Source organism: Chiloscyllium plagiosum, unplaced genomic scaffold (assembly GCF_037043375.1).
Source record: "Chiloscyllium plagiosum isolate Xiang-an unplaced genomic scaffold, Cpla_swu_hap1 HiC_scaffold_26, whole genome shotgun sequence".
Taxonomy (NCBI): Eukaryota; Metazoa; Chordata; class Chondrichthyes; order Orectolobiformes; family Hemiscylliidae; genus Chiloscyllium; species Chiloscyllium plagiosum.
This window is the reverse complement of record NW_028270164.1, coordinates 43,294,419-43,308,745: the sequence shown is the minus strand read 5'-3', so window position 1 is coordinate 43,308,745 and position 14,327 is coordinate 43,294,419. Positions and strand designations below refer to the sequence as shown.

Genomic DNA, 14,327 nt, shown 5'->3' with positions numbered 1-14,327 from the left:
GATATATTTGCATAAAATACATGAATGAGTTTCAGTGCCAGCAGCCAAATTCCTATATTCCTTGGCCATGGTAAAAATCCACTATCTAACAAACTCCATGAACAAGTTTCCCACCATTCTATCTAAGCTATTCAGAGCTCTCTGGACCAGAATTTCTTTTGATAGTCGGGCATAGCTCGCCTGCTGTTTTAGTAAGTGGGAGCAATTGACTGATCTGAGCACAGTTAAATTTAAGGTCAGGTCTTTGACCCACAGAGCTGGTAAAATTCCCACCAGTTGGTGCTTTAGCACTAGGCACCTAAGTGTTTGTTCTTGGCTACGTTCCCACTGTGCAAATGGAACAAAGCAAGACCAAGTCCCTCTGGTTTTGCAGTACTGACTATGTTTATTCTGAGAATGCTTAAACTCCTCAATCCATGGTATTCAAAGAAGGAAGAAAATAAATTCTTACATTTTCTACAATGTATTTTATTGTAAGTGTGCTCAGAGGTGAACACAGACCACGTCATTGTAATCGCTACCTTGATTATAGTTGTAAAGCTTACATTTATGGTTTAATGAGAGTCCTGAATGGTGCATGCACTTGAGTGCCATGTTCTTGCACAGTGGATCCATGGGTAAGAATGATATCCATGTAGCAGATGATGACTTGTCACTTTTCCAGTCATGGCTCATTGAAACCTTTAGCTGCAGAGGGAATTCCAAGGGCAGCAATTGAAGCATTAAACCCCAAACAGTGTGATAAATTTCATCAGTAATTTTGACTTTTCATCAAAGGTGGCTGCCAGATGCCGCTGTTTATTGCCAGCCTGAGAAGGACCAAGCTTCTTACCAGGTTGTTGTCCACAGATGTCATTGGGTGAACCTTGCTTTCTACAACCTTGTTCAATTGCATGATGTCCAAAGGAGATATGTAGTGAGTCCATCCCTGAACACCAGCTGGTGAGCTGTGCTTCTGGTAATGTTACTCCTTGATGCAGCAATGACTCATTGTCTTGACTGACCTTCTTGATTGAACCTTCACAGATGAACAGAGATACTGATTTGGCCTTTAACCTTAACAAACCGAGTTATGGCAGGGTCACTCGCCTTAGGCCTGTTAATAGTTTGGGGAATTCTCACTTGAATTGTTCCTATTTGCCTTAGTTTTGCAATTTGTCTACCTTATGGATGAGTTTGAGATTCAAACAAGCTCTCCAATTTAGTAATGAACCTAAATGACATAAATCTTTCCTTCCTTCGTACTGGAGAGTAGTGACCAGCTGTCTGTTTATCATAACGGTCAAGGAGGCATCCAATTGAAGTTGAATAATTAATGATTGGAGAGGGTTAAACTTCAGCCACTGTAGTGTCAGAAAGATCAACATCCCCTCCAGTGTCAAAATTAAACATTGTTTTGTGACCATTGACTATAATATCTGCATTCCAGAAGTTTCTTTGGGTATCTCCTATTGCTTGGATAGCACTGGAGTTAATTAGTCTCCTTTGAGTTTCAGAACTCGTAGCTCTTTTCTGCAGCAAACCATTTTGAAGTAGCCCCCCCTCCAACAGGAATGGCAATCTCAATGGGAATGTGAGACAACAATGGCTACAACGCCCTCCTACTTTGTCTATTAGCCAGTGTATGTTATCTTTCTGGCTAGTGGACTGTAGCATGTCAAACATTCAACTCCACATAGGTTTTCTATCTGCTTGGATTCAAACTCCAATCTGTTTCCGTTGAAATCTTTGGCGCCGGCTGTGTACTGATGCAGCTTTGTCCTCTGCTGGGGAATGGCTCGGATTAGCGAGTTTTGAGAAGATTTGTAGTTCAGTTCTTAGACAAGCCTTCTCCGTAGCGAGGTTGTGTGAGAACATTAAGGCAAAGCTATTCCTCATCAGCTTTGCATTGTGCTCGAGACTGTGTTTGTTGTGGTTTCTGTGGGTTTCATTTACAGCTGGGCTTTGTCCGTTCAAAGGTTTTGCTTAATTGTGGAACATGGTAGCCTCTGTGTCATTTCAGAGCCATTAAAGTATTTTCCAATTATAACCACTTTATAATGAAAAGCACAACAGCCAATTGGTGCACAAAATTGTAATAATGACCCAATAATTTATTGTCGTATTGTTTGTGGGATAAATTTAGTCAGAATATTAGGCAGAGTTATCCCCTGACTTTTCCTTGCAATATTTCTACAAAGTCTGTTCTGCCCACCTGATGATGCACATGTGTCCAGTCACCAAAATGGGTGTTCAGTCAGTTTCAGTGTCAAGCAATCAGCGATGTTAGTATACGAACTTCAAAAGCTGAGCACTGCGAAGCATTGGAAATCTTTCAAGTATATTGCCTATTTGCATAGTATACTTAGTCTGGTGTAGATTAAGAAAATAAATTTTAATTCTTCTGAACCATTTTATTAAATACCTTTCCCTGTACCCTATACTCCTGCACTGTGGCTAAGTGCTTTTAAGTTAATAGTGGGGAGCACTGAGATGGCAGAAATGTTGAATCAATACTTTGCCTCAGTTTTCACGGTGAAGGACAATAGTGCCACTCTTGTTGGAACGGGCAAGTCAAAGGCAATAGATAAGATAGAACTGAGAACAATCAACATCGATAGGGAAAAGGTACAAAGCAAACTATTAGGATTGAGGACAGACAAGACCCCTGGGCCTGATGGCCTATGTCCTAGGATATTAAAGGAAGTGGCAGCAGAGATATTAGATCCATAGGTTACAATATTTCAAAATTCCCCAGATTCGGGAAAGGTTCCAGTGGATTAGAAAATGGCTAATATAATGCCCGTTTTCAAAAACTGAGGGAGCCAAAATGTGGGCAATTTCAGAGTAGTTAGTTTAACATATGTTGTTGGGAAAGTGTTAGAATCAATTATCAAGGAAGCAATATCAGGACATTTGGAAAGTCAAAACATTATCCATCAGAGTCAGCATGGTTTAATGAAGGGCGGGTCATGTTTGACTAACCTGCTAGAGTTCATCAAAGATGTAATGAGCAAAGTGGATAATGGAGATGCTGTAGATGTAATTAATCTGGACTCTGGAATGTGTTTAATAAGGTGCTGCACAAAAAAGTTAGTTCACAAGATTGGACTATATGAGATTAGGGGTAATTTATTAGCCTGGATAGATGACTGGTTTATGGACAGAAGACCGAGTTGGAAAAATGTTTCTTTTTTCCCTGGATGGCAAGCTGTAATTAGTGGGGCGCCACAGGGTTCAGTCCTTGGACCCCAATTATTTACAATCTACATTAATGACTTGGATACAGAGATAGAAAGCTCCATAGCTAAATTTGCAGGCAACACAAAAATAGGCAGGATGGTAAATTTCAATGGGGAAATAAGAACTTACAAATGGATGTAGATAGGTTAGGAGAGTGGGCTAAGATGTGGCAGGTGGAGATTAATATGGATAAGTGTGAGATCATGCATTTGGGTTGAATAAATGGGAAGGCGACCTATTATCTTAATAGGGAAAGACTTCGGGTAGCTTTAGTGCACAGCGATCTAGATGAACTTGTTCATGAGTCACAACTAGCATGCAGGTACAGCAGATAATAAAGAAAGCGAATGGAATGTTGGCTTTTATAGCTAGACAAATAGAATATAAAGGTAAGGAAGTATTATTGCAATTATAGAAGGTATTGGTGAGACTGCATCTGGACTATTGTGCACAATTCTGATCCCCTTATTTAAGGAAAGATCAGAGGCAGTTTAGGGAGTTCACTAGATTCATTCCAGAGATGAGAGGTTTGTCGTATGAGGAGAGACTGAACAGTTTAGGCCTGTACTCCCTGGAATTTAGAAGAATGAGAGGAAATCAAATGGAGATATTCAAGATAATAAAAAGTATGGTTAAATAGATGTGGAGCAGATACTACTTCTTGTGGAGCATTCTTGGATGAGAGGTCATAGTCTTAAGATAAGGGGTAGCATATTAAAGCAGAGTTAAGGAGAAACTACTTCTCCCAAAGGATTATGAATCTGTGGAGTTTGTTGCCCAAAGTGCAGTGGATGCTGGGACAGTGAGTAAATTTTAAGGAGGAGTTGGTAATGGGTTGAAGGGATATGGAGAGAAGGCAGGAAAATGGGGGTTAGGAGCATATCAGCCATTATTTAATGGTGAAGCAGACAAGATGGGCTTAATGGCCTAATTCTGCTTATATCTAATGAATTTAAGGTTTTCACCCAGAGATGGTGATAATTGGAATAATATCTACAGCTTGCAATAACACAAGGCTGCATAATTTATGGAGCTCATGATATTATGTAAGATAATTTGAAGATATATTTCTGTTAGTTAGGCTGGAAAGAATAACAGAGTGATACTCATCTGTACTGATGGGAGTCTGGAGTTTGCTCATGAAATTAGCAAAAAGAGACTAAATCCAAGAGTGTAGAACCAATGTCAAAGTGTTTAAAAACCTAAGCAGTTCAGGAAAGGTGACCGCATTGGCACATTCAATGACATCCTTCTATGTTCATATTACCAGGCCTACTTGAACATGCGACCCCTCACAGCAATCTGCTTTTCAGATAAACCCATCCTCTTTCTAAGCATATTCTCAACCCTATCTCTTGTAACAACCACAGGTCGGAACCCTGAAGTACAATGGACATTTTAAACCTGAAATCCTAAAATGAGTTTTAAAAGATATGTTCCAGCCAAAACTGGCTGTGGATAGAAACTTAATCGCTGCCCAGAGAGCAAAGAAACCCCTGGAATATCATATCAAAAGAGCAAGCCACCCCCTTTGAGATTTTTCAATTACAAATACATGTCATGGTTCTCCCTGTTGAAGAATATACAAGTTCAGGGATTAAAAAGCCAGTGTCAACTCCATATCATGGCTACTGAAGTATGCTATTGGGATTGAGGTTCTCTTGTGCAGTGAGCTTAAGGTACTTGTGTGTACGACCCTGGGTTTGATATTAATGTGCCATGAGGGTCACAATCAAACAGCTAGTCCTCAATCACTCCTGCATAAGCAGCTGTCTCTGTCAGGCTGATTGCTAGAAACCAGCTAGCTTGCAAGCCAGAAGAAAGGAAACAGGACAACAAAAAAGCTCTCTGAGTGCCTTAATTCAGTCACAATCAAACAAAATAAGAACAACAGACTCTTGACCAACCTGCAAAATAAAGTATCTTGAAATTGATTTCCGCTATCTATGCCAATACTGCCAGTTACCTCCATTATCATGGCCGCAGTGTTCAACTACCTGGTATTTGCGAACAATTCATAAATTGATCCACATTTTAAAAACAAAACTTATACCTTTTTGGACTCCCTATTTCTAATTTGTGTGTATGTGCTTTGCTAATTCTTTCCATCGTTTTTAACTGATAAAACTCAATCTTGTGCTCACTCACAAAAGCCTGATTAAATTGACTCCTTTTCAAACTGAAGTTCATTTGAGTGGGGCAGAAAAGTATCCACATGGGAAGCAATCCACTTTTAACTCAACCTTGATGTGATCAATCAAGAGTTTGGGTGGATATTGTGCCTGATTGCGACATTCTGTGCTCTGCATAACATTGCACAAAAATCATTCTGGAATTGCTTGCTGGAACATAGAAGGACAGCATCCAATCTATCCTGGCTCCTGAAGAATGTCTTTAGCATGTTCAGTGACACGTGGTGATCATATCAAATTCATTGTATCACTCCTGGGTCTCAATTCTTGGCTTCTACGTTCACATCTTTAGCTTGGTTTTTTGTTGTCTCTCCCTTGTCTCTGAGCAGCCAGCTGGTAAAGCTTGAGATATGAAGAGATTAGGGTGAATAAACTGCCCCATGAGAAAAGGCAGCTATCTGGAAAATTTGCACATTTGTGTCATTTGAAGTCTTTTTGCTCCTGCACATATATTGATGGAGAGGAAGCTTTCACTGATGATGAATACTCCTCTGGATGATAGGCAAAGTGCTCAGTCATTTGAGGTTCTGCATTGTGGATGGCCAATGACTTGAGCACTTGCTCATTCAGGAATCATCGCTGGTAAAGTTGGATTATCTCCTGCCCTGGCAAATAAGCCATAAGTCAGCTGTCTTATACATTTGTGAGTACTGGCAGATACTTGGAAGGATCCAGAGTTGAAAGATGTTTGAGGGTTGCACTTGGTCTGTCAGTCAGTATGACTGTTAGGCCCTCTGCAACCACCTGACAAAACACCCTGAACTGACAGACATATCGGGGATTCCAACATGTTGAGGAAACTTATCATGTGCCTGTGCATTCTTTGAAGAGATATTTGGGCCCTCGGTGAACATGAGGTCTGTGAGGAGCTGCACTTGCTGTTGCTGAACATCTGAGTAAAACTGAATGAATGACACCCAGGCTGTTGTGGAGATCAGACATCCAAGCGTCAAACTTTGAAACTTTTCTCTCAACCCAAAATTGTGAATAATGTGATTCCCATAATCCGCCAAGAATTTAGCTGTGGACTGTGTACTCATTTTCATACTTCTCTGTTGCATCTTCAACCCCTGAGAGCACACTGCATCATTTTTACTTTACTTTGATTGGCAAGACCTAAAAAACCATAGATGCACAGCTAATTCGCAAAGCCATGGCAATATTACTGTACTTGAACATTTATCGTATTGAGAAGGACAGCCCACTTCTGCCAAGGGATTTCTCACGTGCAACCTAATATTTGGTAGTGAAATACAGAAGTGGACAAGTGGAATCTAGCTTCCCAACACAATTTCAATGTCAGATTGTCAGTTTCCTGGTTTCAAGCTGTTCCTGCATCATCTGACCTGCTCTCAACCACTTTTAAGTTCAGCACAATATTTGAGGTAATTCAAAAAGACAGCAACAAATGATCTTATTCTTTTTTAAATTAATATTACAAATAGACCAAACCAACTCACATTTATAAAAACGCCTTGCATGAGTTTTAATACATTATGTAAACCAATTTAACTCTTAATTTGGATGAGTAAATTGCATAATCAACTATATCCATTCAAATAAATGTTTGGTCTTCAAGTCTAAGCCAAAGATGGACGTGCAAATAGTAAATGTTAAGAGAACATTGGTTTAAAAGCAGAAGAGTGTACTTTTCAGTACAAAATGGTCATTTGCAGATTCACTCAGGTGATCAGGCTGATTTTTAAAGTTGTACTTTCTTCAAGTTGTTTTATTGGGATCGATTCTTTCAGATTCAGCCTTTAGAAGTCCTCCATACATGACGGGCGAAGAGTTCACTCAGCCTCTTCCTTTTATTCCTCAAATGTCAATTTCTCATCCTAGTTTATGTAATTTTATCATTGATCATTTTAATGAATTGTTTGTTTTAATTGCAATTTGTCTGCCAATAGATGGTGTCCATTCAAAGAAACATTGCTTTCATTGTGCCCATTTGCTTTCTGACTTGGTGTAATTGTTTATTGTTTGATTTCAGCATTGAGATGGTCAAGGCTAGAATAAAAATGAGTTATCTATGTTTTATCTGATTTAATCAAAAAATGCTGGATCTTAAAGCAGAAAATTAATACTTTTACACTACTAGCTTTTTGAATATGACCAGTCTACTGGGTTACGCGATTATTTTTAATTCTTCAATTAAACTTAATTGAGATACATAAATAATATTTCTGGCAGGTTTGCACTTATATAATAACTGTAAACTAATACATGAGTAATTATAAAACAAAGCATATAAAAGGACTCAAATTGGCAGTATTAGAAGAAAATAGTGTTTTGATCTTGCTAGCAGTGAAAATAGTTATCTAAACTGACTTTTAACTTTGCACATAAAGTAAACTCCCAAGATATTCCCATAGATTGGATAGGTGCGTTCGAAGGGATATGAAAGCATGACGAGGGCAGCAAGTACCATTATTATTAATTTTGAATAAACATGACAATAGATGAATGAACTGAATGACCTGTTTCCTTTTTGCAAGTTCAATTTGTTTTGATCTATGCTTCACTGTAAGCTTTAGGAAACAAATACTGAGCCAGGTGGGAAGAGATTGAGGCAGATAGTAAAAGATTGCAGAATAGTTTTTGGGAAAGTTCTCGAATGTGGCATTAAAAAGGTGTAGAAGACTTAAGTATATTAATGTATGGTCAAAGCAAATGACCTGTTCCCCAACAAAGTGAGCTCAAATGAGGGGAATTGGGCATAATTGAGTGGGGAGCTATTGAACAGGTACAGAATATTGAGACGAATATGAGGCAGGAGGAGACATAAAGCAGGGTAAAGCCATGCAACGAGTTGTCAACAGGTGGTTTTAAATTTGTGATCGTGGAGATTGGTGGGGTGAGTGTGATGACAACATACAAGTTAATACTGCTGAACTGCCGCACTGAACCTGAAAAATTAATTTAATGTTTCTAGAATTCGAATTCCTCCATTTTATGATGTGATAGGCTTCAATTTTTAAAAGTTATTCATAATATTTAAGCTTCTATCTTCAGAACAAGTAAATGTCTCAATCATTTACTTTATTCACTGTACAGTTGAATTAGAAGTGTAAAAGGCAGTGATATTAATTTCCTAGTTTGCTGAGAAATGTCAGTGTGATTGACAGTTTGTCCAACTTGGTAATGTTGTTTTGGTTAAATAGCTGGGGATCCTCTTGATTCAACCTAACATCTGGAAATGGTAAACCCATACCATTTGAGATTGCTAGTTAATTGTGAGCAGTTTTTTCTTCCAGATTAATAATAAATGCAGTCACTGTAAATTGACAGTGGAACAAGGAGCAGTACAGCACAGGACAGGCCCTTCAGCTGACCAAGACTGCACCGACAGATGCTGCCTTTCTAAACTAAAAACCTTTTGCCTCTATGTTGTCCATATCCCTCAGTTGCCTGCCTATTCACACATCAATCAAGATGACTCTTAAACGTTGCTATTGTATCAGCCTCCACCACTACCTCTTGCAGCACATTTCAGGCACTTACCACCCTCTCTGTTTTTAAAGAAAAATCTTACTTTTCATGTATCTTTAAACCACCCCTCCTTTTACCTCAAATCTTTATCCCCTAGCAATTGACATTTCTACCCTCAGACTCTCTGACTATCCATGTATCTCATAATTTGAATTGAATCCCCACAGTGTGAAAGCAGGCCATTCAGCCTATCGAGTCCACACTGACCCTCTGAAGAGCATCCCATCCATACCCACCCCTCTATCCTATAACCCTGCATTTCCCGCAGCCAATCCACCTAACCTGCCCATCTTTGGACTGTGGGAAGAAACTGGAGCACCCAGGGGAAGTGCTCACAGATACTGGGAAATGTGCAGACTCCACATAGATAATTGCCCGATGCTGGAATTGAACCTGGGTCCCTGGTGCTGTGAGGCAGCAATGCTGGACCACTGAACCTACATTCCACCCAAATTTTGTAAACTTTGACCAGGTCACCCCTCATCCTTCAACATCAAGTGAAAACAAACCAAGGTTGTCCAATCTCTCCTCAGTCAATACTCCCCAAACCTGGTAAATTATTGTTGTACCATCTTCAAAGCTTCCAAATTCCCCTTGTAGTATGGCCACCAAAATTGCACACACTATTCCAAATTTGCTCCAATTAAATTTCTATTCAGCTGCAACACTACTTGGCAATTTTTATCCTCTATGCCTCAACTGATTCAAGGTAAGAATACTATATGCCTTTCTGCCCACCTCATCCATGGAACAGTGGACCTGTATACCTAGGTCCCTCTATGTTGATGTTACTAAGAGTTCTGCTGTTTATTGTATTCTCCCTCCAAGGCCCCAAAGGATCCCACACCTCCCCCCTCACCTCCCTCCAAGGCCCCAAAGGAAACTTCCATATCCGCCACAAATTCACCTGCACCTCCACACACATCATGTATTGCATCCTCTGCACCCAATGTGGCCTCCTCTATATTGGGGAGACAGGCCGCCTACTTGCGGAGCGTTTCAGAGAACACCTCTGGGACACCCGAACCAACCAACCCAACCACCCCGTAGCCCAACACTTCAACTCCCCCTCCCACTCCACTAAAGATATGCAGGTCTTTGGACTCCTCCATCGCCAGACCACAACAACACGATGGTTGGAGGAAGAGCGCCTCATCTTCCGCCTAGGAACCCTCCAACCACAAGGGATGAACTCGGATTTCACCAGTTTCCTCATTTCCCCTCCCCCCACCTTGTCTCAGTCAAATCCATCGAACTCAGCACCGCCTTCCTAACCTGCAATCTTTTTCTTGACCTCTCCGCTCCCACCCCAGTCTGACCTATCACCCTCTCCTTGACCTCTTTCCACCTATCGCATTTCCAACGCCCCTCCCCCAAGTCCCTCCTCCCTACCTTTTATCTTAGCCTGCTGGACACACTTTCCTCATACCTGAAGAAGGGCTTATGCCCGAAACGTCGATTCTCCTGTTCCCTGGATGCTGCCTGACCTGCTGCGTTGTTCCAGCAACACATTTTCAGCTATTGTATTCTTTCCTCTTGTTTTAGAAATGCATCACCTTGCATTTGTCCAGATTACACTCCATGTGCCATTTCTTCACCCATGTCTCCTGCATATCTATATCCCACTGGCAATCCTCCTCACAAGTTGGAACTCCCCCAATCTTCTGGAAGATTTTCTATTGGTAAATTCTGATCGATAGCTCCTTTTAAACTTTTAAATTTTGTACTGGATTGACAGAGTGAATTGCAAAATATGAAATTAAGTTCACTAGTACCACATTGGAGATAGGTAGTTTGTTTAATAAAGTGGAATTTCTCTCACCCACTTCATTACAGCTGCTGGTTCCAGCTAACAAACGTGTAACACAAATTCTACTTCATAGTACTACTTCAATCCTATCTACAACTGAGACCTCAACAAACCTCGTTAACCATCCCACCATCACTTCACTCTTCCCCACCCCCAACATATTAAATTAGGTACCTTCTTTCTCTCCAAATGTACTCAATGTCACATAAACATGTGTACTGCACAATGTGATGTATATTCAGAGGGACCTCGATTATCCAAATTATTGGCAGGGAGCATTTTGTTTGAATAATCGAAGTGTTCGGATAATTGAATGCCGGATAATGCAGTTTAGCCAAGCAACAAGGACCTTATGATCTTGTTCGGATAATCTGAAATTCAGATAATCAACATTCGGATAATCAAGGTTCCTCTGCATGTGATAGTGACAACAGCAATAACTTAATGTTTTGAAGATAATGAGGGATTCGCTGACTGGGTAGTATAAACTGACCAGCCTTCAAATGAAATCAAAGCATCCGTGATATTTGTGTAGAACTAGGGCAAATTCTTACATTGCAGATTACAACAAATGACAGGCAAACAGCACAAATAACAAGACTACTGCAATCACAAAATGCTCCTGGAATACTAACCAGGGAGCAGAGCTGTCTACAGAATACAGATAAGCAATGTTGTCAGGAGTGTCCCTAGTAAACCAATTTAAAATGAACAACAATTCAGAAAAATGTATGGAGATATTATTCATGAGGTATTAGCCTTTGGTGCCTGAAAAAAAACATTTTGCCAAGTGTACAATCGTAATGATCCTGTCTGTATTGGTGCTATGCCATTTTTTTAAAAATCTGTTTTAAGACCTCCTTTAAATCTTCCTTCCTTATATAAACTGCTAGCATTTATGAAATCCGTTCCAGTCCTGAATTCAAGTTCATACTCTCTCATCATTTGGCAGTGGTCTTTCCTCTGGTCTAACTTCAGCAATACAGCTATCTTTGATCTGCACTTTCTGACAGTCTGCTGGAGCTACCTTTTTTCTGACTTTTTCTGCTTTCAAGAAACCTTTCTCTTTGATTTTAGCTAGCTACTCTTTTAAAATTGGCTGAAATCCCTTGAAATATTTATAATGAGGCAGTCCTTAACCATTACTACTTTATATCACCATCCTATTCTCCTAGATTACTTACAGTGTGGAAACAGGCCCTTCGGTCCAACAAGTCCACACCGACCCGCCGAAGCGAAACCCACCCATACCCCTACATTTACCCCTTACCTAACACTACGGGCAATTTAGCATGGCCAATTCACCTTACCTGCACATCTTTGGACTGTGGGAGGAAACCGGAGCACCCGGAGGAAACCCACGCAGACACGGGGAGAACGTGCAAACTCCACACAGTCAGTCGCCTGAGGCGGGAATTGAACCCGGGTCTCTGGCGCTGTGAGGCAGCAGTGCTAACCACTGTGCCACCATGCCGCCCACTTTGTGCATTTATACCAGAAGTCTTTCTCCATCTAGATTTCTCAACTTGGTTAATGTGGGTAGTAGCCTAGGGTAAAGTGGAAGAGTTTTCTCGCATCTTTTAAATTTTGCAAGCCAGATAAAACCCTACATTTAATATTTCTTCCCAAACAAGACGTTGCTAGAGTATAGCTATTTCCATTTTTAATCTTTCCCACTGCACCCTTCTTTGGCACCTCAACCCACCCAGCCCTTCCATACACTATATTCTATTGTTTTAACAGACAGGGAAGCCCAGTGTCTCCAACAATGTTATGAATGTGGGGTGTGTGCAAATTACAATATCTGTAAATGCATTACTATTATTTACCATTTATCCATCTGTCCTCTATAGCTATGCCAATATTTACCGAGAGTTGGAGCAGATAATCAGGACTGCAGATACACAGGAGGACCTCAAATGGTTCAGTAGTACACATGGTCCTGGAATGCCAATGAACTGGCCTCAGTTTGAGGTAATGTTTCTTTTGTTCACATAGTAACACATTTATAATTAAATATTAATTTTGTTCTCTCAATATTGTAGTGATCTTGAAAAGCTATTTTGTATGTAGCTGAGTGTCATTTCTGAACCCTGGCCTGGGGTTACATTAAGCCACAATGTAACCCATAATATGCCACTGTAGAATTTAAACAAGAAACAGATTTTTGACTGTGTACAAATATTCAAAATTACATAAATTTGTGCCTTGAGTTATGTTGATCACTAACCATCTCTAACATGAAAACATTTGAACATCAGCTTGGCTGCTTTGAACGTCTCCTTTGAACTTTCCCTTCTCACCTTAAACATTATTTTCAACTCTGGAAAAAGATTCTGACCATTAAACCTTTTCTGATGTTCAATCAGAAAATTGTCCAGCCCATCTCCACTCTGTTTCTTCGGTCAGCTTCGATTATGCATTCTTCAGGTAGTACTGAAACAAAACTACATTATTGGAAGTTTCATCTTTCGAATGAAATATTAAATTTGCTTGTTCAGGTGTACAAAAATTTGTCTTTTTTGAGGAACACCTTCAAAGATCTTCTAGTCAACAGGCATTCCTCAAAAAACGCTGGCAAAACAGATAGACATGTAATTCGTAAAACATAAAACTGTACAGTCTAGGAACAGCCCTTCAGCCCACAATGTTGTGCCGAACATGATGCCAAATGAAACTAATTGCTTTTGTGTGCCCTTGGTCCATATCCCTCCATTCATTGCATATTCTTGTGCTTATCCAAAATACCCTTAATTGCCCTTATCATATCTGCCTCCACAACCCCAACCCTAGCAGTGTGTTCCAGACTCCTACCACCCTGTGTGGGGGAAAAGAAACTTGCCCCTCACGTCTCCTTTGAACTTTCCCTTCTCACCTTAAACATTATTTTCAACTCTGGAAAAAGATTCTGACCATTAAACCTTTCTATGCGTCTCATTATTTTATAAACTTCAATCAAGTCTCTCCTCGGCTTCAGTCAATCCAGAGAAAATAACCCGAGTTTTTCTAGCCTCTCCTTATAGCATATGCCCTCTAATCCAGGCAGCATCCCGGTAAATCCCTTCTCTGCCCTCTCCAAAACTGCCTCATGCTTCTGGTAATGTGGCAGTCAGAATTAAATGCAATTCTTAAATGTGGGCCTAACCAAAACCTTCCTCAGGCTTATGTCCGAAACATCGATTCTCCTGTTCCTTGGATGCTGCCTGACCTGCTGCGCTTTTCCAGCAACACATTTTCAGCTCTGATCTCCAGCTCTGCAGTCCTCACTTTCTCCTCCTAACCAAAACCTTTTAAAGCTGCAATATTACATCATGACTCTTGTACTCCATTCCCAACCAATAAAGGCAAGCATGCCATGTGTCCTCTTTATCACCTTTTCTTGAACTCCAAGATCCCTCTGTACATCAATTCACCTCATTGCTTTATGTGAGTGTTTACTATAATAACAGAATGACAATGCCCATCTTCACAAGTAATTGTTCGGCTGCAAACTGTGTAAAAGTAACAAATGAAAGGTGCTGCAATAATGAGTCCTTTTTGATTTCACAAGATTAACTTTCAGTGGCAATTTGGCATCCAGAGGAATTTACAGCTAATTCACAAACAGGTAT

At 40.2% G+C, this 14,327-nt stretch overlaps 1 protein-coding gene across 8 annotated transcripts in view; it reads left to right on the top strand.

Moving 5' to 3' along the window:
* The window catches only part of pacsin1b (protein kinase C and casein kinase substrate in neurons 1b), a 390,938-nt gene that overhangs the window by 355,399 nt on the left and 21,212 nt on the right, over positions 1-14,327 (top strand). For all 8 annotated transcript variants that reach the window (XM_043716952.2, XM_087973658.1, XM_087973659.1 and 5 more), the window contains one exon: positions 12,570-12,690. In XM_043716952.2, coding sequence (XP_043572887.1) covers positions 12,570-12,690 — 121 coding nt within the window. The remainder of the gene's footprint in view (positions 1-12,569; positions 12,691-14,327) is intronic.